The sequence below is a fragment of the Mytilus edulis genome, chromosome 13 (genome assembly GCF_963676685.1).
Source record: "Mytilus edulis chromosome 13, xbMytEdul2.2, whole genome shotgun sequence".
Classification (NCBI taxonomy): domain Eukaryota; kingdom Metazoa; phylum Mollusca; class Bivalvia; order Mytilida; family Mytilidae; genus Mytilus; species Mytilus edulis.
In genome coordinates this window covers 27,178,588-27,205,947 of record NC_092356.1, presented here as the reverse complement: position 1 = coordinate 27,205,947, position 27,360 = coordinate 27,178,588, and the positions used below count along the sequence as shown (strand labels likewise).

The 27,360-nt window shown below is 31.4% G+C and overlaps 1 protein-coding gene across 2 annotated transcripts; it reads left to right on the top strand.

Moving 5' to 3' along the window:
- The first annotated feature begins 11,547 nt into the window (after window positions 1-11,547).
- LOC139499972 (globin-like) lies at window positions 11,548-24,943 on the top strand. Of its 2 annotated transcripts, none has more exons than XM_071288643.1 (4): window positions 11,548-11,668; window positions 20,366-20,505; window positions 22,235-22,460; window positions 23,655-24,943. In XM_071288643.1, the coding sequence occupies exons 2-4, from the start codon at window positions 20,372-20,374 to the stop codon at window positions 23,790-23,792; spliced, it is 498 nt and encodes a 165-aa protein (XP_071144744.1). In that variant the 5' UTR covers window positions 11,548-11,668; window positions 20,366-20,371; the 3' UTR covers window positions 23,793-24,943. The 2 variants fall into 2 exon arrangements, with proteins under 2 accessions (XP_071144744.1, XP_071144743.1); XM_071288642.1 differs by lacking the exon at window positions 11,548-11,668 and adding an exon at window positions 16,827-17,137.
- Window positions 24,944-27,360: the final 2,417 nt, after the last annotated feature.

Here is a 27,360-nt window from a genome sequence, read left to right as displayed (position 1 = left end):
CCATAACTGTTGCCTACAATTGCTAACATCCACTTCATTTTATGAATAGTTGACTCATCGGTAGTCATATCACAGCTCATTTGCTCATTTTTTCGGGTCATGTGATCTTTTCCCATAATTTTGGCATCTGTCGTCATTCGCAGTCTTCTATCATCTGTTTAATTTTACAAAGATCATCTCTTCTGAAACTACTTGGCCTCAATCATCATTAGGACAATTACAATCAAAACCAAGGAGTAAACAAAGACTCACAAAACCAAAGGACATTTACATCAACAGTTATGAATAATAAATAAGAAACAACACGAACTCCACTAAAAACCGGGAGTGAAATCAGGTGCTCCGGAAGGATAAGCATTTCCTGCACCGTATACGGCACCCGTCGTGTTATTTCTTGGTCAGTTCGGTAATGATGGAAGGTTATTATGACTGAGGAAGAATATCAGATATGACTTCTAGTTTTAAAGGGGTTCGATTCCCCGGCTACCGATAAACATGGTTGACATAGCTAAAATAGAACAATGGATAAGTTGAAATTCAGCTTGCCTATTATCTAGACATTTCATAAAAGATCCACCGAAACATTTAGCAGCATAAACGATACATAAAGGCAACAGTAGTATATCGCTGTTCGATAGTCATACATCGCTTAGGCGAAAACAAATCCATGTTACAAACTAAAACCGAAAGAACGATATATGTATGTGTGTGCCTGTCCCAAGTCAGGAGCCTGTAACTCAGTTGTTGTCGTTTGTTGATGTGTTACATTAGGCCGTTAGTTTTCTCGTTTGAATTAGTTTACATTTGTCATTTCGGTGCCTTTTATAACTGACTATGCGGTATTGGATTTGCTCATTGTTGAAGGCCGTACGGTGACCTATATTTGTTTATTTCTGTGTCATTTTGGCTCTTGTGGAGAGTTGTCTCATTGGCAATTATATCACATGTTCTTTTTTATAAATCGTATTTAAGAGAAAAACAACGAAACAACAAAAACAAACCCCGACATACTGGTTTTATGGCTAGCCAAACCTCCCGCTTATCTGGCAATGTTGAAAATACCGCATAAAGTTTGACAGGAACAACAGTACAAACAAACGAAAGAACACTCAGCACAGAGATAATTAATAAAATAGTACATACTTGTTGAACGCATCTATACTATCGAACTAGAGATAAAGGATGCAACAGATACAGTTAAGTCTCCCTCTTGCGTCGTGACAGAGGTCCACACAAGGTTGGAGGGGGGATAATTGTTTATGTAAAAAATAATATACACGTTCAACGTCGAATTGACCTCGAAAGCGAAAGCTTGGAAGCAATATGGTTAGAAATTAAATTTAAAGATAGAAAGGCTATGCTCGGAATCTTTTATACACCTCCTAATAGTGGACCAGATATCTGGGAAAAAAATTAATATTCTCTTGATAAGGCGTCTAATGATAATACTATTAATTACATAATGGCCACAGGCGATTTTAATGATAGCCAACTAGCCCCTGTTAATTAAAAAATTACACCTTTGTTACGCCAATTTAGTCTAACTCAAATGATAGATGAACCTACTCATTTTACTGAATCGTCGCCATCGTTGTTAGACCTTTTTATAACAAACGATGCTCACATAATAACTTACTGTGGAGTCGGGCCACCTTTTTTTAGACAAAATACGCTTTCACTGCCCTATAATTAGTCTTTTGAACTTTCCAAAATGTCGTCAAAAAACTTTTAAGCGGAAAATTTGGCTATATGATCGAGGAGATTATGACAGATATCGTAACATTTTATCTGAAAAAAAATGGGATTCCGTAATAAACTTAAATAACGTTGAACAATTTACAACCGAAATAACAAAATCTATCATAGAAGCTGCTAAAAAATGTATTCCAAATAAAATGATAACTGTTCGTAAAAATGATCCTCCATGGTTAATAAATGATGTTAAAAAAAAGATAAGGAAAAAAATAAAATCCACAGAAAGGCTAAAAAATATAATAACCCATCGGATTGGTCAAAATTTAAGAAAATACGAAATGAAGTTACCAGTTTAATAAGAAAATCAAAGGATGATTATAACAACAATTTATTTAAAAAAATCATGAACAGTAACCCGTCCACTACTTATTGGTGGAAAACGGTTAAACAAATATCCGGATTAAAAACAAACGAAGCAAGTGTACCTTCATTAATGGTTTTTAACAACTTAATATTTGATGAAACTGAAAAGGCAAATGAATTTAATCGATTTTTTTTCTTCCCAGTCAAATATTGATGATTCGAGTGCTATGTTACCTGAAGAACTTCCTTAGATGATAAAAAGGCTAGGTATATAATTATTATCATCCTTTCGAAGTAGTCTAGTCCTACAGACAGATAATTTGGTTACTAGTATCTGTCGGACTAGTCTACTCTTGAAGGAGGGTAGTTTACCTAACCTAATAATGACTTCACGGTTCGGCTAACAAGGAAACTAACCAAATATATTACCGTTTACCAACACACTCAACGCAATAGACTGTAGCATGTTTTGTCTATTCATCTTGAAAACTGTATTAGATTTAAAAAAACAAAAAAACTTTAAAAGCGAAAACTATCAGCGGGAGAAGATCCATAAATATGTCAACATGACTATAATTGTCGGTTTGCTCTTAATATAGTTTTGCCCCTAAAATTATTATTTTTACAAAAAATTGGCCATTGATTAATGAGCAGATTATAGCCCTTAATTATCCCAATTTCACGCAAAAACGTTATGTTCAACGTTACATTTTACGTGCAAAAGAGATCGGAGTTTCGTGTCTTTCATAACGTATTTTTTCCCGATCATCGTAAAACTTGACAAATAATATTGCTCTTGTTATTGTAATTTGCATATTAAAGCATAATCAGTATCATAATGATTGTAACTTTAATCGTAAACTGGAACATAAGTATCATGTTTGAAAACGGTTTGAAAAATGTTTAAGGTGAATCATCGGTGTATAATTATGTTTTAGATAGAATTTTCTTAAACTTTACCAAAATGAAGATGTTCCTATGCTTTTTTTCAAAATATAATAAAAAAGTATGGGTCACCGTGCTATTTTTTTAAGCTATTAGACGTTGAAAATTGCCTAAACATGCTTAGATTTTTCATGTAAAAACACATTTGTGTGCATAAAAAGAAATCTATGAGATAGAATTTTTGAAATAAATTGAGTGAAGATAGATTTTATAATATGTTTTAAGAAAATATAAAGAATAAATGGTGTCACCGTACTTGTTATTCGGTTTTTCTTTTTATAATTAATAGTTTAGCTGTCTATAACGTGTTTAAGGAGGTAGATGTTGGTTCAGGGAGATAACTCTTTAAATCAGTGATGCGTTTGTAAAAGTCCAGTTTCTTCAATGTATTTAAAGCATTTATTTGAAACAGATTAGAAATAATCTAGTATGTAACATAGAAGCTTAGAATATATTTATGGAAATGGTTGACACAAACGTACAGTAACTGATGATTTTAAGAGTTATTTTAAAAGTAAAGCCGTGTCGTCATAACGTCCAAAAATGTCTTTTTTTTTATTTGTTTTATTGTTTTGTCATAAATTATCATACGAATACGTGACAAAAAGCGCATTCAAGTCGTTATGGCCTTCAAATAGAAATGACCTCTGAATGGAATTTTATGAAGTAGTGGTATGTACACCAATTAGTAGTCGTATATCCTGGATGTATTAATGGCTAACACAATCCGGTCATTATTAAATTATATTTAAAATGATATATACTAATGATACATCAAAGGAAATGGAAATAGTAATAGGATAAACGTGATTAAATAAAATTAAACAGCTAAAAATAAAATCAATGTACACGATACTGGAAGCATACGGCTAAATGTAGAAAATAGTAGAAGATGGCTTTGCCCTCGAAATCGCGGTACAATTTGGGAAAGCGTTGAACCCATAAGATTTTTAATATTCGCGATCAGTATGTCGACTGAGCATGCGCGAAAGCGTATAAGACACGGGTCGATAATGGTCTCCGAATTTGAATATTCTCAAAAAACGGAGTTTTCTATGAAAAAGAGATTATTTCATAGACAAATTTAGGAAGTGAAAACACTTCATATCAAGAATATTTCCGACTTTGTATAGTTTCAAATGAGTTACGACTCGATGAAATCGGTCTCTTCCTTTAAAGGTAATTAAAAGAATAAATAAAAACTTGTAGGGGTAGATAAGACGTTGTCATTATTATTAAAAGTCCATTTTACTGTTAATGTTAAATCTTATGAGACAAGTTCAAACTTCACCAAAAATAAGGACAAGGATGTATAACTTGAGTTTGCAAATACACTAATGGAACCATGAAGAGTATACCAAAGTTCTATGATACACTTGTGGCACTACACAAAGTACGCCAAAGGAAAAAAATGTTGAAACGACAAAAATTATTATTAGGCAATTTTTAGACGGATGCAAAAAAAAACTATCTTCAATAATTCGACCCGATTTAGAAGAAAAACAACAACATAGAACGTAGCTATATTGGTCGAAAGAAATTAATCGATTTGTCGAAAAGCCAACTACATTTGTACATGGTCATTATAATAGATTGTTTCAAGAATCTTTGTCTAATACAAATATGATAATGGGAAAAAATCGAACAACATTTTAATTTCACATAATAAAATGTCTTTAAAATAAACACTTCAACCTAATTAAACTTGAAATGACCAGCCATTTCAGTGTTATTGCTCAATAGAATTGTAATCGGTTAAAGTACATATTTAACAAGTTGTAACAAAGGGAAGCTACTTTCGGCAGGTGTTAACTTTTTCATAATAAGGTGATAAAGGGTGGATTTTAACTATTTATTGAGATAAAGTGTGGATTTAAACTATTTATTAAGACGTATTATGTGAATTGAAGACTTACGATCTACTATTATGTATTACATTTGAAAAGCAGGACTACCAAAAGGCAGGTAGGTGATACTGATAAGAATAAACACACTGCGTCTAAAAATACTATTTGAATTTTAGAGGCGTTGTCTGAAAATAACTGTATCTGATCTCTAGACATTCGTTTGATTAATAAAAATGTTTTTTTTTTTGTGTTGTTTTTTGTTTGTTTGTTAATTTCACTGGTTCGATAGATCATCTCATTAAATTTTTTTATTTAGTACAAACAGAACCAAGGAAAGTTTACTTTTAATGATCACATAATTTACTTTATAATACAATATGTTTTTGGCTCATTGTTAAAGGCCGTACAATGTCATTTTATAGTATAACTGAAATCCTCTTCATTTTTTTTTTTATTATAAAATATTATCAAGGCATTTAATTTCAATAGCATGTTATTACAGATATAGAATTTGCCATGTCTTCTTCCTCTGTTGTCTGTTGTTCCTTCATTTTCTTGTCTCGCCTTTTATTTATAAACGGGATGTGTTAGAAAAAAAACTACGCTTGTCAAATTATTTGTTTTTAAAATACCACAATGTTGCTAATTTGAATTAGCACCAAAAGAACATCCGCTCAAACAGATAGAGTATTAAACATGTGGAGTTCATAAAACAAAATAAGACAATTCAATCCATCACACAATGACATTTTGTATATGTTAGAACAAAAACAAAATGGTCCATGTAGTTGTCTTTAATTGTTAATCACCATGAACTATATAGCTTTTGTTATTTCAAACCAAATTAAATGAAATAAGAAAACATTAAACGCTGTAAAACAAATATGTAATGCCGTTTTGGATTTCAAAGAAAGTAAAATATGTATTTTAACTGTTAAACTATGTAGTATCGATCCTATTTTTTTCTGTAATGTTGTTAATGGAACCCGTAAATTTGGATAACATCCATGTTAACTTATTGATACTTGGGGAAAATGAAATGTTAAAAATTTAACACTGAGGGTGATTAGTGTATCATTAGAAACTGCAAGTCCAGCAGGTGCGGAACCAATCATTTTTATTAATGTTAACATTATATATCAGTCCAAATGATATACTTTAGCCTATATAAATCTGACAGCTTTGCAAACGTATTTCGTATGAGAAAGAGTGAAGAAAATCCAAAGCGTTCAGGAGCCTGTAATTCAGTGGTTGTCTTTTGTTTATGTGTTACATATTTGTTTTTCGTTCATTTTTTTACATAAATAAGGCCGTTAGTTTTCTCGTTTGAATTGTTTTACATTGTCTTATCGGGGCCTATTACAGCTGACTATGCGGTATGGGCTTTGCTCATTGTTGAAGGCCGTACGGTGACCTATAGTTGTTAATGTCTGTGTCATTTGGGTCTTTTGTGGATACTAAGTTGTCTCATTGGCAATCATACCATATCTTTTTTTTATATTTAACAAAAAATTTAAGAACCAACATATTCAACTCCCCCTAAAAATAACTAGTTATATCACTACAACAAGCAGTCAGTCATATCATATTTGATCTAATTTGATACATCTTTATCTTGACTGTGATAATGCATATTTCAGGAACACCTAATCAATAATGTAGAACTTCAACACCTGTAGACTATGATTGCATAAAAGATTTGATATTTTATAACAGTTTGAACAGGTGAATTATCCATATATTCAACAAAAATGAAACGGTGTTTTTGTCAATGACATGCAATTTAAGATAATAATACAACCCCTTGCTTTCTATGTTAAATTCTTCAATTTCCAACATACATGGTGATTTTGTCCTAATTTACATAAAGTGACAGTCATTTTATATCAGAACAATAATACCGTAGTTTGCGCGTGTTTTTAATTATTCATTATCAAATTGTATGTAAGAGCGCACTGGTTCCTGGACGTTTTGCGAATACAAATATACATGTAGGTTCCTACTTCTGAACGGTTAAACAGGCAAAATGTGCCGTACTATTTTATTATCTTACTCAAGTTTTCTCATCAAAACAAACTTTCAACAAAGATGCAAAATTGATCATAGGTTCTGAAGCTTTCATTTCATATCAAAATCATTCAAATATTTCAAAGTTTTGCTATGAAACTATTTTGTTTGAAAAATGTACTAGTTTCGGACAGGGTCCGAAAAGTGGTTCTATAAATGTATACCATTTAAGGTTAAGTCAAATGATTTTTATCAATACGATAACACAAACGGTAGTTTTGTCTGATATTACATTAATGAAAGATAAACAGTGAAAATAACCCACAACACGAAGTACGTTATCTCGAATTCAAGTAAGAACAATGAAGAGGATTAAATATTTATCCATTAACTAGGTCATTACACTGAGCAACCTAAAACCGGTATACAATTCCGAGTGCACCTAAAACATAAACTAGCTGGTACATCTACATCTTCTTCAATTTTGGTCTCTGGTGGCCATTTGTTTCATTGGCAATCATACCACATATGATCTCTTTGCGTTTATTTAGCAGCAGGGGAGCTCCTGTGTCTACTGATGATAATGTAAATAACAGATGTGGGGTATGATACTGCAATTAATTGATAAAGCAAACAAACGATACAAAAACCATAAGTTCATCTGGAGATTGGGGATATACATCAATGAGACAAAGGAATTGTATATTTAAAATATACAACTCCTTGATGAGACAACAACCGAGAGACAAAAAAAAAACATCACAAATATACATGCCTGTCGATTCGAGATTTCTCGCTGTGTTGAAGACCCATTGCTGGCCTTTTGTTGTTTTCTGCTTTTGAGTCGGATGGTTGTTTGTTTGACACATTCCCGATTCCATTCCTAATTATATCTTATATAAGGATTGCATTTGAGGAGGTGTAGGGTATACATCGACGAAACAGCAACCCAGCAACACTTAAAACCAAAAGACATACATTTAATGATTGAAATAAAGGAGATGCGGTATGCATCAATTCAACAAAACTAAAAACACCAGAGATATCTGAAAAAAATGACTTAAGGAGATGAAGGGTATACTTCGATGCCTCAAAGACACAAAAAAAAAAAGACTAAATGAAGAAACTGATGAATTGAGATGCAGGGTATGATAAAGTAAATGCAGGTGTACATCAATGAAACAGCAAAACCATGAAAACCAAATAATATTTGATAATTGAATTGTTGGAGAAGTACAAATGTAGGATATCAGTCAATGAAACAACAATCCAAATGATTAAAAGCAAGAGACGGTTCACATATAATTGTAAACAACCTGACGTTCAGTGGTTGTCGTTTGTTGATGTGGTTCATTAGTGGTTCTCGTTTTAAAATATAAATTAGACTGTTGGTTTTCCTGTTTGAATGGTTTAACACTAGTATTTTTTTTTTATTTATTTTTTTTTTTGGGGGGGGGTCCTTTATAACTTGCTGTTCGGTGTAAGACAATTTGAAGGCTCCGTGTAAAAGACCGTACTTTGTCCTATAAAGTTAAAACTACTTTTACTAATTGTGACTAAGATGGAGAGTTGTCCATTGACACTCATACCATGTCTTCTTATATCTAAATACACAAGTTTCTGCACCATCTCCAAACCGTCCAACCGTTCTTAGAATAGTGTTTGTAAATTTCTTTTTACGTTATGGGTTTTTTACATAACATTTTTTTTTGGACGTTTTTCCAATATATACATGACCTAGGTCAATATATCTGATTAGGTACTCTCGTAACGGTATGTAAACCAATTTCATTGATTGTTCAATCATAACTTTAATAGTTATTTATCTGTAAATTGGTCTAACTAAATACCTAATTGCTGTTATCTGGTGGCATCATGTTGTGTGTTTCATATACGCTGATAGACAGCGAGTCTAACAAACATAACAGTTAAGGGCATACGATACAGACGTGTTGATCCCACGGTTATTTTTTTAACGAAAATTTCCATACAAGTTTTTTTCCATCTGGGAATTTCAAAAATGTAACAAAAATATAAATCCATTTGCTTTCAGACATATGTGGGGTCGATTTTTTTTAATATTCCTTTATCAAATTTTCATGATTTAAGGAAAAAGTAAAAACGCCATTGTTTGTTATAATCGACGTATATTTATCTAATTTAAAACGGATTTATCGTCAAATTATATAATTTTTTTTAGTGCAATCATGTTTGTCTCGTAAACAAATGGTTGCATGCGCCAGATACTTTTTTCCAGATATATATCGACAAAACAGGTGACATTTACAGATTTTGAAATATGAAATACATATCAATAGCAAAAATAATATTTGACAATCAAATTATGATTTGAATGAGATATAATTAAGCATTTTAGATGTTATCATGCTATAATAATCGTTGATCTTTTAATAAATCTGCTGCCTTCCATTTTCATCGAAGTATATTGATATCGACATGGTGTCTCAAATGTTTTTTTCTTAAATTACACTCATTCGTCCTTTTCATCACTGAAACAAGTGTGTTACAATATTTATGTACATATGTCGTAAATAAAAAAAAAAAGCAGCCTATATATATTTCCGTGAAAATTCAATTCAGATTTTGTTTATGCAAAATAAATGAGCATAGATATAAGTAAACATTTTAAGCTCATTCGACGCGAAATGACCAGCAATTTAATAAGTGCTATTATTGTCACAGGGCAAATTGGGATAGAGTGTATACAATTTTATCAATTGTGATAACCATTGTATTAAACCTAGTGAATTATATCATTGAGGGTGATAAAACGTAGATTTAATCTATTCTATTAAGCGTGTGATGTGTATTAGACAAAATTCACCGACCGAATTACTCATATGTTATAGTAACACTCGAATCGCACTTTGACCAATCGGTATATGTTGAACAAGGAGAATAAATATTGTTGATAAATTTTGTTATGTTTACGTCCAGTGACAAATACTACATGCATGTATAGAGAACTAAACTAGTCTGCATGGTGCTGTAATTTGTCAAATATAAAAAGATAAAGCAGTGAAGGTCCCAGGTTGACTCTCTAGCTTGACAATAACAAATCAAATACATGTTGGGCACTTTGTTTCTTTTCATACCATACACATGCTTGGATCTTTAAACGGTAGGGTGCAGATAGCTGAAAATTCAGAATTTTTGTTTTTTGATACAGATTTATACAGTATCTTTACAGTTGATGGCAACTGTATTGTAGTCCGTGATGTACATATCTCAAGAGTACCTTATTAGGGTAGTGAATAAACAAGCGGCATTTTAATTAGAACCTAGTGTGCCCCTTTTCTTGCCGATTTGTTCTTTTATTCATATGAGGCTGCTTTCAGACGTGGAATTCTTAGGAAGAAAGAAACTTTCCGCTGTATTGATAATGTTCTCCTCGTAAATTTTGAGGATGCCATCAAGAGTTAGTTGACCGTTATGGAATATCCGTTTCACAGATGATGGCGGATATTTTCCTAATGTCGTAACAGCAATCCCGTCCTCTTTTCTCGAATGTTCCCTTCTGAATAAGACTTTCAATGTATTGCCGGGTTTGTACTAACATGGGCAACACGACGGGTGCCACATGTGGAGCAGGATCTGCTCACCCTTCCGGAGCATCTGAGCTCACCCCAAGTTTTGGTGGGGTTTTGGTGCTCAGTCTTTAGATTTCTATGACGTGTTTAGTGTACTTTTATTAGCCTGTTGATTTTTTTTTTATTGTTTAGTCATGGCGCTGATAGTTTATTTTCGACTGATGAGTTTGAATGTCCCTTTGGCATGTACTTTTCACCTCTCTTTCTTGTTAAAGAGATGACGATCTATATAATATTCGCACACTGTCTTTACACGGTAAAGTGCTGATGGTTGATGTGTTTATATCTTTACACATTGTATTTATACGCGCGGTATAGTGGTGATGGTTGGTATTCTGTAGACTTTATTTTATGTATTCACAGAGTATATGTTCTTAGTATGCTAATGACGATAGCTGGTAAATGTATTTATATATTCACAAAGTGTATTTTTTATCATTTATGGAAAGTGTTGATGGTCTTCGTTTTCAATATTTACAGTGTCTTTTTTACGATTTTAGGTTGATGGCTGGCTGTAGTTATAGGCTTTGAAGTTTGTTTATTCTATAAGAATGTCTCGATAAATGATTTTTAGCTTTGAATTATGCCTTGAACAATTGACTATTAAATTTCAAGATTTACTATACATTGTAGCACAATTTTAAATGACCTCCTTACTTCAAGAGACTCTCTACGGAGAAAATTAAGTGACAGATTTCAATTTCCTGATTTTGATAGGTTTTTCACTTTTGAAGCAGTTTTATATCTTACTTTGTAATTACGTTACCCATAAAACTCATTAGTAGGCAAGAATTATTAAGAAAATTGTCACTTAATATTAAAAAAATGATAGATTAATATGCAAGAATTATCATGAAAATTGTCACTTAATTTCGAAAGAAAAACTAACCAGATTTTGATTATGCAAAATAATTGAAGAGATTAGAAAGCAATGATAGTAAGTTAACTAATTTAACATGAAATAGCCAGCAATTTAATAAGTGTTATTAATGTCAGTGGCCTCTTTGGAGGGTTAAAGTGTATACAAGTTTATCAATTGTGATAACCCATTGTATTATACGCAGTGAATTATTTCATTAAGGGTGATAAAACGAAGATATAATCTATTTTATGAAGCGTGTGATGTGTATTCGACAAAAATCTACAAACCGAATTACTCATAAACCGAACCACCTGGTAAATCTGTGAACGACAAGACAGGTAGGTGATAATACATTTTAGATTTGATATTCGTAATAAGTATACTATCATTATTTTCGGATTATGATTGCTCGGTTGTATCTTTTGTTTTACTTTTTTCTGTAATAAAGCAGCATTGTAATTCACAAATGATTTGTTATTCGTAATAGGAACTTAGTCTAGCTTTATTATTGTATCATGATTGCTTAGTTGTATCGTTTTTAACATTTCTTTTCTGTAACAAAGCAACATTGTAAATCACAGAGGACTTTTAGCGAATGATTTGTTATTCGTAATAAGTATACTAGCTTTATTGTTGTATCATGATTTCTCGGTTGTAGCTTTTTTAACATTTTTTTCTGTTACAAAGGATAATTGTAAATCGCAGAGGACATGTAGCGAATGATAAACGGACAAGTAAGAATGTAATAATTGTATAAGCTTATGAAAATAACACCTTATTACTTTCGTGCTTTCGAAGCGTTATCTGGATTTGCCTCCACCCGGAACTTTCAATGCGATGTAGCAATACGTTATAACGTAAAAAGAGAACTTAAAATTTATCAAAAGTCAACTTATGACTTCGCCTGAAAGGTTAGAACCCTTGACATTAGCCATTTTTATAATTGTTCACGCTGCAATTGATAGTGTTTCCAGTTTAAATTAGTAAAAATTAATGGTTGCTGAAGATAGTCAATTCATTTCTTTAATTTATTTAAAAACTGCGTTTGACTAGTATGACACGCAAACATTTGTTACATGAACATACTTTGATAGAATGTTCAATCATACAGGTTAATTTTTTGTTAAGATCATAGAAACTATTTTTTCTCTCATGACAAATGCAGCTGATGTATTGCCATCTTCTTTGTTCCAATCTCGTCCCACTAAAAAATAGAATCACAAAAATACTGAACTCCGAAGTAAACCCAAAACGGAAATTACCTAATCAAATTGCAAAATCAAAAGCTTAAACACATCAAACGAATGAATAACAACTGTTATATTCCTGATTGGAAGGACATGTCCTATATAGAAAATGGTGGATTAAACCTGGTTTTATAGTTAGCTAAACCTCTCACTTGTATGCTAGTCTCATAAAATTCCAATATATTAATAGCAATGTGTGAACAAAACAAACAGACGCATACACATTATTTTTTATTCAAAGAGATACTCATTTATTGCTGCAGAATTACTAACAATGTACATGATGAAATTATCACGATATAAATTTCGTGATAGCGATGTAAATTTCTTGATTATTATTCTCATAAGAACGCTCAAGTTGAAATATTTGAAAACCAAAGAACGTATATACACTAAGAATCGTTTGAAGCAAAATAATCAAAATGGACCTTCAAGAAATACCCAAAGGGACCTTAAACGAACACAGCCAAGTTGCTCTACGTTTAGAGATAATTTCCTACTACTTGCAGAGTAAAAAATTGGTTGGCGTGCTTGCTTTGTTTGTATTAAGCTATTTATTTAAGATTGACATCTTCTAACAATAATATACTAGTAATTAAACCTGTAAATATATATTTAAATTTTAATTAGACGTTATCCCAATTACAATTGTACAACATACAAACAAAGCAAGCAAGCAAAGTCTTGCTCTACAAGCATTTGCAAATTTGACTAAACTTTGACCGAGTAAGTTGGAATCTAAGTTGTTAATAATTTCATATTTTTCAAGGGGAATTTTAGAAAAAATAAGTTATAAGTCATGTCAGCATTAACAACTTTATTCACTTGTGAAAACTTATACATGCATAAACAAAAATGACGATAAATTTAACAAATACTATATTTAACACATAACAGATATAGTGTAATATCTAATTTTATCAAGTATGATTTAACAAATAGCTGTATGTATTGGCGCATATCTACTATTTCATTGAAGAAAGATAAGCTGTCAATACAATCTATTGAATGAAACATGTTGTGTAAACTGAAGTGAAATTTGAAGGATTAAACTTTAATCCGTTTCTTGGTCAATGACCTGGACAGCTGTAGTTTAGAACAAACTGTTAGGTAAAGCGTTATTACCACTAAATCTCCATTACTTCAAAATATCCACAGATTTTTTTTTTTGGTAGTTTGAGAACTCGTGATATTGCTTAGTAACAAGTATATACACATTTTAATCATAGGTACATTGTACTGGGGACAGGACATTTTTTACCCTCCCCCTTTTTTTCAAAATACTTTTTTTTCTATTAATTTCAATTATTTTAACATTTTTCTGTATACTTTGAATATACATATAAATTACTTTAAATAAAGTGTATTTGCTATTTACTATCAATTCCAAGTTTTCTATCCACGGCGGTCACTTATATAATATTTTTCTATCCACGGCGGTCACTTATATAATATATAAAATGAGTGTCTATGGTTTTCATTAATAAAACCATTTTCTTTATAACATGTGATATTTTATGAAAACTTTTCTTGTCTTTCAATTATTTCTTTTCTATTGTCACTTTTCTTAACAGATTTAATATAGCATTGGATAATAAAATCTACACAGTAAGACTTCCTCCGGGTTCGGGAATTTATCGTTGCATGGAAGACCTGTTGGTGACCTTCTGCTGTTGTCTGCTCTGTGGTCGGGTTGTTGTCTCTTTGGCACATTCCCCATATCCATTCTCAATTTTATTCCGTATATTTGATACGTTTCTTGTTTTGCTATAAAATTTAAATCCTTTCTCTCTAACTTGCCGCGGGTGTAGATACAAATAATTCTTTCCTTTCAAAAGCAGGGTTGAATCAATAATGGATTTACCATCACTATTACCATACAATCAGTATAACTGACCGACCCCTAGATAGCCAATGGCGGTTGAGTAATTGTTCACGTGTGTAATGGTCATCATTGTTGTCCTAGCAACATTCATGATTTCAGTTTCTTATCTTAGACTTAGGCGTTTGACTAAACAAAGACTAATGAGAAAAAGACAATCGAAAGAACACCTATTCAAACAAGATCTTTTTAAAAGATTGCATATCGAACATGTATGAACATCCTGTTTTAATGGTTTTACACTAGGCATTTTTCCTAGTTTTATAGTTTGCAGTTCTGTTCGGTGTAGGCAGAGGCTCCGTGTTGAAGACCGTACTTTGACCTATATTGATTAACTTTTACAAATTGTGACTTGGAGATGGGGAGAGTAGTCTCATCAGCACTCATACCACATCTTCTTATATCTATATACTCACGGCATGTGTATAATGTCAATTTGCATAATGTGCTACATACAGCCGATTGCATTATGTAATCACATTGTTTGAGATTGAGAAAAATAAATGAATAATGGTTGTTGTTTGCCATACGTCCAGAGACAAATAGTTCATGCATTTTCAGGACGAGGACACATTAACAACAAATACAATTGTTTAGTCCTGTAAGGGGGGGCGACTGGTTGAGATGAAATTAACATTCACATACTAATTTTTGTATGGCCTGAATGACTTGATATAAACAATGATTATGCTTTTTGTATTACCCGTATTGCATTACTCAAAACGTAGACAAATACTATAAGCATTTGGAGATATATGGTTGCCAATTAGACAAGTGTCCATAGACTAAAGGACAAAGTTGTGAACAATTACAGCTCATCGTACAGTTGAGAAAGCCGAAAATATTAACCTTTGAAGCTTAGCAAAATATCACAACTTATAAAAAACCAAAACATTTTTCTAAAATTCAATAAAAGATCTTCTTACACTTATTATGCTCTATCTCACTTTTGTGTTTGGACATATTGTCACCTGTCCTATTCCTTTTCAGTATAATTTCCGTTGCGCCTTATTATTTTCTTTTGAAAATTCATCAACTATTTTGACAGATTTAGGTCTAGTCTAACCAAGGTTTAACATATTGTATTCGAGTTAAGATTTTCATAGTGCCCTTATTATTTTCCTACTTCTCTGTTCAGTACCTTCAAGTACTGGGTTTTCCATATATGGATGAGATATTTTCATTAACATACCTGCCGTTAATAAAGTTGTTCTATATAATGTTTAAAATTAAAAATAAGCATTGAAATAACTAACAAACAAAATATTAGCCCTCTGATAGAATTTAGGCAAACTGAATCTTTTCATCTTTATAATAGCTCAGACCTTACGTCTTTTACTTTGGATCTCTAAAATAATGTTAATATGCTTAATGGCGAAATGAAATGCATAGGTGGATTCGTATGTCTTTTAATATGTCCTTGACCTTTTTAACCCTAAAATAATGTTATGATTAATGGCGAAATGATATGCACAGGTGAATACCGAGTTATTAATTTAGTTGTAAATATAACAAGTTTCTGCCTATACTAACAATATGATCTATTTCATCTTTCATACATAAACAATACACGGTTACATAGTATACTGAGCAACTATCGAAAAATGACAATAAACTAACGTAAACTATCTTTTATTTTTGGCAATGCGTGTTTTAGCGTTGTTTCATAAATTTGGACTAGGCATTCATATTTTATTGTTCGTTTGAAAAATCGAAATTTTTAATTAGTTTTATTGTTATAGAAATTATGCCGATAGTTTAGGGTAATATTACATTTATAATTGGGTTCTCTAAACAACAAATAAATTCAAATTAAGCAATGTTAGGTCACCGCATGACCTTCAACAATGTGCTAAACCTATACCGTTTACTGATTAATCAGCTATAAACAGATAAATAAATGGAAAGAAATACTAAAAGTAACTCAAAACACCATATTGTGTAAGCCGTGCCGATTTTTCCGTACCCTGCTATCGGGTCACATACCATCATTGTTAGTTTTTAAGCAAATAAACTTGCCTGATGCTTCATACAGATTAGAAACTTCCAAAGAAATGGTATTTTGGAGTGTTTTTTCTTCATTTTTTGCGCTCTAGTAATATAACTTGACTCATTGTGACTACTTGTAATTATAAGTGCAAATTCACCTTTAAAGGTCTCATTGTGATTACTTGTAATTATGAGTGCAAATTCATCCTTAAACGTCAATCAAATGCAACAATTAAGGTGCATTCATTCAGCGTTTCTTGTGAAATTGAATTTCAAATCAGAAGAGAATAATAGACTTAACTTTCAAGATCAGATAACATATGTTTACGTGTTTTTTCACCTACTTAGTATACTACATGTGATAGGTATGACTATATATAATTATATAGTATACTATGTTAATATATCAATTTTCTCACCAACATTTCATTGCAATTTAGTGGGTAATTTGTGGTGGCTTGTGAATATAACCCTTCACATCCATTCTATTCTGACGTGCCTGACAAATTGTATCTCTTTACAAAAGATCTCCCAAACATTGCGGTGCGATCAGATTACAGTCAAAGCTACCTGTCCATAGGCTATTTAGTTTTACTGATACGTATAAGAGGGTAGTTAACCTGAGAAATATTGTACATTTGGATTAACTATCACATTGTATATATACCTAAAAGATTATTTTTAATCGGGTAAGTCTCAATTTATTGTTTTTACTTTTTCTTTTTTCAATTTTCCTTTTGTTTATTTTACATGCATGGTTGAGGTAATATTGTTTTATATATATGTGTATTTGACTAGATGTAAGATAGTATTTGTGAAAGTTTTAATGATTGATGTATTCAAGGTTTTTACCGTCCTTGAAATATGCATGTTTAAAAGGCCATTTTTTTAATTAAAGATTGTATTTAAAATGCGATTTTGCAATTTATTTATTTTTTAAAAATCATTTTGTAATGAAAAAAAAGAGTTTTCTTCACTTAGAAAACAGTAAATGTTCAAACCACCCCAACCCAAAACCCCACCCAACCCAACCCAAACATACACACAAGCAACCCTCACACTTTCCAATAAAACCAACTTTTAAAATATCTTGATCCTTTGTTAGGATTCTTTTTACATAAAACAAATAAAACCCAACTTGTTATCATTATAATTGACGTATAAAGAATGTGATACTTCCTCAATGACATTGCTCATTCCATACCTTTGGTACTATCATCTAGCATACGCATTTTATAGTACAGTTGTACTACAATACTTATTAGTATTTTTTGTATTTTTTCCCCCATTGATTGATCGTCGGTAAAGACTTTAAATCATACCAGATACTATCTTAGACATACATGTGTGCCGTTTCCAAATCTTGAATCTTTTGTTTAAACTTTATACATATATATTACAGTTGGACTTAACGCCAGGTGACTTTTTAAATCGAATTTCAATATTATTTACCTAACATGTACTCTTAAATATGGAATGGTTGAAATATAGCTATGATCAGATTGCATGCACATTGTTTTCGTATAAAATAATTGAGAATTGTGATCTACGTGCGCTGCACAGACTGGTGTGTGAATTATGGAACACTTATAAATACATGTACAATCGTTCCATCAATTATCTTGTACACCATCAGTCAACACACTTTATTTGATATTTCACGTCTGGTGGTCTTCTTACATTTTGAAGGATTTCTTTAATGTACGAGTTCATGAATGTGTACTGGAATTTAACTATAAGGGAGATATTCATTTGACGTGGCTCTGTACTTATACATCTTGTCATTATGTTATTGTGCTATGATAAATCTTTGTATTCTTGTCTTTCATTTGTGTTTTTGTGCTTTAATTTGTCTATATGCCCTTTTGAGTTTTTTTGTTACATATTTGTTTGGTTTTTGTAAAGTGATTTTAAGATTATACCACACTGGAATTTTCTGCGACTGTCATACAAGTGAAAGGTTTATCTAGCTATAATATATTAATACCAGGTTTAATCCACCATTTTCTATATACATTTGAAAATGACTGTACCAAGTCAGGAATATGACAGTTAAACGTTGTTGTCCATTAATGCCATGAGCATTTGATTTTGTCATTTTATTACTTTTCGTTTTGAATTTTCCTCTCTGAGTATTTTTGTGATGTTACTTTTTTCTTGAACATGTGTTCAAGTCAAATGCTGCTAATTCGATAAATCATAAACTATAAGCATTTCCTAAAATAACATATTGGGAGTTTTTATTAATAAAATGTGAAAAACGTTGTTTGTACAAATACCTTGTTTTCATTTTTGTGTTGCTTAAGTTCTTGCCAATGTTCCATCTAAAAGCGTATTAAAAATATTGTTACTACGTATTGACGGTTTGTCAGTTTTGGTAATCGTCTATAACTTATTTCAAACAACAAGTAAGATTTCTTATATCATAGGTATAAAAACTTATTATAGACCACTTCTTGTAAAATCGTCAACTATTTTAAGCGCACACAACACAGAGCATTCATAATCGAATAAGAATGTTTTTCTGATTATTGAAACTCATTTTTTATTTATATTTTTTCATCAAAATATTGCTAGGACGTGTATATACTACAACTAGAATTCTATTCTTTAGTTATAATGATAAATGTATGCCAAAATTTATTCAAATTTGATGATTTTATCTATGTCAGATCTCGTTTTGATATATGTCATGATAATGAGGTATAAAGATGAAAACGAATTTCAAATTATTTCAATTAGCTTTGTTAGTAAAAGGATGTCTAAAATAACATTACTTTAAATAACTTAAAATGACACTTAAACCCCAACATGATAATAGGATATTACGTTGTTCGTATATATATATATTGGACAGTTGTAGAGGTCTCTTTCTTTATGTATATAACCTTGCATTCTATTCTATGAGAAAACATTGCTTTCAACCCGCATTTAAAAAGACCATTGAAAATTCATTAATCATTGATGAAGTAATTTAAACTAGATAAAATAAAAAATCTGAAATGTTCTCCGGCTTCTTCCACCAGTTATATCTGACCGCCACGAAATGGCTCAGTCATATTGAACGTGGCATTAAACATCAATCAATCAATCAAATTAGCACAAAATAGCTTAATTCGGTTTCATTAAAATGATTAGATATCTAGATGTGGAACAAAAGCGACACTGATATTAAAGATTTATCACCATTTGTACAAGTCGATCCCTTTAAATGACCAAACGCTAACTAATTTGATACCTGTAGATAGCCAACTGTTGTAGCTATTTCGTTGTGTTCCTTTATAATAGAAGTAAGGTATCATAATGCTTTGAATCCAATAAATTAAAAAATCTTCATATAAACATTAAAAAGAACAGAAGTGAAATTAGTCTTTCAACTAGCTTCCAGTAACTTCGAGTACTCTAAGATCTGTACTGTGGGCTTGAAGTTTTTTTGTTATTTGTTTTTGATTGACTGTTTTTGATTGGAACCTTTCTGATGAGTATAATTATGTCTTTCCCACTGATTTATGTAATGTTGTTACACAACTATCTCAGCTTAGGGGTGATTCGATTCCTATACAATGTACATGAAACAATCATGTTCACACCAGTGAGCAGAGCATTTTTCCATGGCAGAAACTTGCGTTAAGTTGTCGTCATTGGTTTCTCTCTGACACGATTGTGTACTGTTGCTGCATAAATTAGGTTATCGATTTAGATTTTTTTTCACATTGTTTCGTTTCGAGGCCTTTAAAAGGTATGGGTTTTTCTCATTGCTAAAGTCAGTACGGTGATCTGAATTTACTGAAATCGTTGACCTTTGGTCATTTATTGACGGTTAACTTATTGACACACGAAGTCCTTATTCTTATACAGAAATTAACATAATTTAAACATAACTGTTAGCAATAAGTGTACTTAATTCTATTTTTCAGATCGACATGACAGAGAACGGGTCAACAAATGGATCTGATTCCGGTTCGCCTCTGACTAAAGAAGAAGTTGATGCCATTCATGAAACTTGGGCACTGGTTTGGAGTGACAAGAAAAATAATGGAATAGAATTTTTTGTAAAGTAAGATTTCAGAATAAATTGTACTTTGACTTATTTTATGTAATCGGACAATGAGAGTGGTTACATGTCTCCATTTCACAAAATTCTAGAGGCCTATTGCGGGAGCTAAAAGGTTCTAACCCCTGTCGGTTCATACCAACGACTCTAAAATTGGCATTTGCTACTTCTCCCCTTAGTATAGGATTATACGAGTAAGAGCAAAGATTGATCGTCTCGGAGCCAGAATAGTGTGTTCGGTTAGGGTGACATATCTTTCCCCGTACTACAACCTTGTGAACAATTACGCTAAAAATTCGACTCAGCCCTCGACTCAGCCAGTCGGTTTAATACACAACTGGATTGATATTGACGTATTCATATCTCATTAACACGTTTTTGTCCTGAATATGCATTTAATTTGCCGCTGGATATAAAAAAAAAAAACATCCATCACCATTCCAATCATCAACATTGTTGTTGTAATTACTTCTTTAGCAAAACGCGTTCTAATTTTAAAGACGAGGGTTCTGTAAGACACTTTTCGCCGTTTTATCATAGTACGTTCGTTTGATCAGTTGTCCTTTTCTGTAATAGTAAGCCTTTAGTTGCATATGTGTTGGAGCCTTATCCGACCATGTAGAAATAATTATGTAATACAAATGTTTTGACAAAACCAAATTAAACCAACACCCAATATCGCATTTCTGAATAACTATAAAATATTTCCGTCTCGTTATCTTCATAGGGTTTGACCTAACTGTCTAGAATAATTTTTCAAAAGTGATATACACCAATTAAAAAGATCTACAATGAATTAAAAATAATAAAAGATCGAGATGGTAATGGCACAAGAAAGTAACGGGAGACTTTTTTATGAGAGAGGTCTTTGTTAGCGTAATGTAATCCTTTTCACATTGAACCACAGCCCAATATATCAAAATATATACAGATAGATATAAACAATGCTGATATTTTAAAAACCACATTTATTTAAATACACCTTGTTCGTGCCTAGATTATAGTTACAGAAATATGCATTGGAAAAACAGATTTACTTTTAAAGTTTTGAATGACACTGAAAAGGAGGTGTTTGATTAGAAAAGTCTAGCTAAACTCTTACTTCTTCGGGTAAATTGGCCTCTTATGTTATGACTTTGTTTGGTTCGTATGCTCTAAAACGTTCTACCTATAACAAAAAAATATATGTATTAGTTTGGTTGATATAAAGAACTTCGATAGATAAAAATATAGAACATGCACATAATGATTTTTGACTGTAAAACAATGTAAAAGAATAAGGACGAACGAACGAAGCAAACTTCGCAACAGCAATAATAGGCTTTTTAATCTAGAAGATGATTTGTTTTGAAAGAAATATCGTTACTTGGTGCACTACTATCCTTAACCCAAAACTTGTTATATATTATTATGAAATTTGAGTACAACAAAAGCAAACGTATGTTAGAATATGGACGTGATAGAGCCGCAATATATAGAGCAATTATTGAAATACGTTTCGGAAATCATATGATAGAGGCGGTACGGAATAATTTTAGAACATAACTTCATCAGTCAGAGAATTTCGTACTATTAGTTGCTGTTTTTTTTTTTTGGGGGGGGGGGGGGGGGTCATAACGTTTAATGACACTTAGACATACAATTCATCATCTTATATGCGACGGTCAATACTACAACAATGGTATAAAAAGTTCTGTTGCATAATCAGTTACAAATTTCTTTATTTTTTCAGATTTTTTACTCATTTTCCTGAAGCACAAGATAAATTCAAAGACTTCAAAGGATTGTCAATTGAAGAAGTGAGAGCACACAAAAAGTTACGTGCGCATGCGTTGTCGGTTTTCTACGCTATAAAATCATATATTGACCATCTAGACGATCTTGAAACGCTAACAGAATTAATTCGGAAGAATGCACGGAATCATGTAGATAGAAAGGTTGGCGGGAAAGAAGTAAAGGTGAGTATATGTACAATTTTGGAAATTATTTAAATACTTTGTACGAGCTTAAGAAAGAGGACCAACAGCGAGACTCGTCGAGCTTATCTCCTATTTTGTGTATTAGTTCATATAAAATTAATACATGTAATGTTTTATCATGTAATTTATTCTGGTACTTTAATATTTATTTTGAATTACCTGGTTTTTGATATTTAAAAATATTTACATGGCTTCAACGCGAACCACGAAGAGGTCCCTTAATTAAGTTAACTGTGAAATAAACAGAATTTGTTAACATAACGGTTCGTTTAACATGCAACATACAACGAATAAAATGAAAACTTATAGTCAGCAATTGAAGTTTTACTAGAATGACTATTCTCTTTAGTGTGCAAGTGCTTGGTAAACTCTATTCGTTTCTTAACGTGTATTAAAGATTTATTGTGTGTTTGAAGAACAATAATAACTGCAATTGCATTTATTCAGAAAGAAAACAACGACAACGTTGTAGCATTGTTTTAAAACTGATCATTATCCAAAATTTTAATAAAATATTGTGTGTTCACTCAAATGTTTAAGAAACAAATGGTGACTCAACATTTACTCAATACTTCACTTTTGTAAAATACAAGCAAATAATGCTAAACAAATCCAGGAATTCACATTATAAAAGTATGCAACAATGGTAACGACAATCACAACACTTTAAAAGATCAAACATGAAAGGATAAAGATACCAAGGGCCATAGAAAGTTTTAACTCAAAATTAAACAATCATGGCTAAAAGAATGACTAAGCGAACAACAACAACACACAAAACACTACACAGAAAAGTAGAGATGGAGTAAATTGTTGTATATTTCAGTAAAAGAGCAGTTTTTAGCATTTAATTACAAGTGGGTTAAATATATTTCCATGTATGTTGATACCAATTGTGTGTTTGATACCATTTTATTGTCGATTTACTTTTGTATATAGAATCTATCGATTTATATGCAAATTTATCGATTTTTACACAAATTTATCGATTTATATGCAAATTTATCGATTTTTATACAAATTTATCGATTTATATGCAAATTTATCGATTGATATTCAAATTTATCGATTTATATGCAAACGTATCGATTTACGTGAAAAGTATCGATAATTCATATAAAATTATTCAAATTTATTACGAAAATATCGATTTATTGCTATATATTTTTTCAGTGGCTTGTTCCTCCATTCGTTGAACTCCTTGAAGAAAAGACGAATGGAAAAGTGACAGAGTTACATAAAACTGCATGGACAAAAGTGTTTGATGTTATTGCTTCAATATCAGATGAAGAGATTGAAAAAGCAAAATAAACGGATATATATTATCTACATTTATATGTGGTGAAACACGTTTTTCAGGTTTTTAGACAATAATCGATAACGATAATTGACACTGAAGACGTTTGAGCTACTCCAGTAATTTATTCAGGGTTAAACGGTGAAGTTTATAGTAAATCAATTATGTTAATCGATGAAAAATCTACTGAAGAGATTTCACTTAAAAGTACGAAATGATGAGGATCGCATGTGAATCAGTATAATCATATTATCCATAGCTATCGATACATGTGTTCTCTGTTCGTGTTTGTTTGTTTTGTTTGTTTATGATTAATTATGTGCGTCGTTGTTCTATTGGCCTCTTCCATTTTTCTTTTATTGTATTGGAATTATAAGTAATAAGGCTAAGATATCTTTCAGAAGTTTATCAATTTCCAAATTCGGCAGACTCACTCACACCCGAATGAAATTTATCTATGTTAAGCTTGTGAGTGAAAGTTATCTCATCAATAAACTCTTAAAGATAAATGTATTACTTATATCCAAAAATGCTCTAAAAGTATGCCAAGCTCAAATATTTCGTGAACAATTACAGAACCATTTTTAGAATAAAAATGCATACACGTGCTATAATAGCATCGGTATGGACGTGTATAATGGACGTGTATAAACTTTGTTGATGCCGTAACAACCACCAAGGAAGTAAGACCTAACATACATTCGTCACAACTCGGAGAGTAGCGGAATCGCCCGAGGATTGCCGACTAACCTAAAACATATGACATCGGAGGTGTTTCTTTTAACGCAGCTGGTGTTGTTCATCTGTTACAAAACTCACCAGGGACAATCATAGTCAAAGTCAATCAATGTCATAATGAGAAAATAACAAAAATTCTCAAACGTTGTATTTCTACAATTAATTCTACAAACAAAGGTTGCGATAACAAATGATCAAAATATACATGTAATAATTATTGTCATATGAAAAACAGACAGTCAATATACTATTGAACTTGCCATTATGAAAACGGGCATATTTAATATTTTTACTATTACCTCTTGTATATATAATGTGTAAATGAGATATGTTTTTATATGAATTTTATATGATGTATTTGTTATTGATATGTTGTATTAACAATATTTTAAAGAACTTTGAAAATAAATAAATATTTTATCGTTAATTTGTTTTCATAAATAAAGATAGTGCTAATATCTACAATTCAAGATAATATAAAGTGTTAATGAACAGATTTTGAAATGAAATGTCCAAGAACATCCATATATGAAAACCGTTTTCGTTTACCAACTTTTATCGACAGGTTACCTACTCTGTGGTAGACCATTATGTTACTCGGTCAATTACGAGCAGTCAAAAAAAGTAAAATCAAATATATGATTTGTGCAATTTAGAGTGAAATTTACTAGTTTTCTATAAAAGAGGGACAAAAGATACCAAATGGACAGTCAAACTCATAAATCTAAAACAAACTGACAACGCCATGGCTAAAAATGAAAAAGACAAACAAACAACAGCACACACAACACAACATAGAAAACTAAAGAATAAACAACACGAACTCCACCAAAAAACTAGGGGTGATCTCAGGTGCTCCGGAAGGGTAAGCAGATCCTGCTCCACATGCGGCACCCGTCGTGTTGCTTATGTGATAACAAATCCGGTAAATAGTCTAATTCGGTAGGTCACATTAGTCATGTATAGAAAGCATTTATTAATAAACAGTTAACTTTCATTCAAAATTGTACAGATTAAAATCTCGAATTTACTTATTTACTTTGCCCTTGCTTGACCGAGTACCAGGATGTCCTTCCACAGAGTATGTAACCAGTCAAAACATTCTAATTCCGGAGTCAAAAGTCAATAATATGAAAAAAAGACTGTTCCGGGTTCACAATCCGGATGAACGGGTGAATGAATGAATTAAAGGACGAAAACCAAACACGTTAAATCTCGTCACTGTTATGTTGAGCAGCTAATCATCTTATATATGAAGTAATCTTGTTCATTAGTATTGGATAAATGTTTGACGAAAATTTACGTTCATATAACATATTGAAAAGTTCAAAGATTTTAGATGTTTTGTAGAGACATGTGGAATTGAGATCAATAGAACATGTGGCCATTTGTATTAACGACCAATCGAAGCAAGTCTAAGTTACAAAGAGAGCAGGTCGCAATAATACTAACTCGAATGATTCAGCGCCCTGTATTGGGCAATGTCTTCTTAATGTAGTGATCTATAGCGAGTCGCAACATAACGACTGGATTAATCAGGATACATAAATATAAATACAATGAACGTCCGCTGCATTGTGGTTAACTTAGATAATCGAAACTTTCAATAGTATTTCTAAACGCTGTGTATAATTAAGACTTTATCTTGTTCTTAAATTTTCCATTGAATTTCCGTTATTCATCTTTCTCCTTATATGTATATATGTTACAGTAAATAGGTGAAATTAGGAATTACATGTAATTACTAAAATTTAGGAATTACAGGTAATTCCCGATGCACTTAGTTAATACAAGTAATTCCTTAAACGGCCCAGTTATTACCAGTAATTACTAATTTTAAAATGAATTTTTACACCTATTTACTGACTGCTAAAACAATGTTGTATTATGGTTAAATGATCAAAAGTTATGGTAATACTAACTAGTAGATCAGTTAGTACTCTTAAAATTTTGAATGGTTGATTTGTATGAAAAAATATATTGAATAAATATGGACTTTCAAATATTTGGTTAAATCAGAGTAACTTTAGTTTTAATCCAAAATGGTTAAAGTTGACCATTATACAGATAATTTTTGACCAATTTCAGCAGACATGGAAATCAGAAATGAAAAATTCTCCAAAAGCATTATGTTTTAACTTTTAAAGAAAACTTTGAATTTGAAGAATATTTAGACTTATTACCTTAATATAAGATAAAGTTATGTCATTAGCTTCTAGATATAAAAAGAATAAATGTATTTTTTTGTTGTTTAAAAATCATTAATAAAAATGATATAGTGAAATTAGAATTCACTGTTAGCAGCCAATCTGGTTCTATTTTGTTAAATTAGCTGAGAAACAAAGTTGATGAGTTGTGCACTTGCGAGTGAATATTTGGACCTCATTGAATACCTTCAATTCAACCCCTAGCTGTAGATGGGTTATTGATGTATTAAGCTATTAAAATTGTAAGGGTATTACAGAACAAATAGTCTCGCCTTCTTTTGCTGTTATTCGCAGGCTCAACAAAAATGAGGAAAAAATATTAAAATTTTCCTCTAGATACTATCTTTTGACTAGTACTGTAAGAAGCTTCTGTCAAAATTGGGTAAAAATACAGGATGGTTTATAAAATCTAATGTTTTAAAAACCTTAACTGCAGAGTGTATGTAATGTTAACTGGGGAAAAACTAGTCCTTTTATAAGTAATATACGAAAAAAAGGATTTTTTTTCAAACTTTACTTTTGGATATTATCTTATGATCATAAGCATTAAGCTTCTGTCCAAGTTTGGTAGAAATCCAGGATATTTAGAGAAAATGATTTTAAAGTTTTAAACCACAGTGCACGATGGTTATTTTAG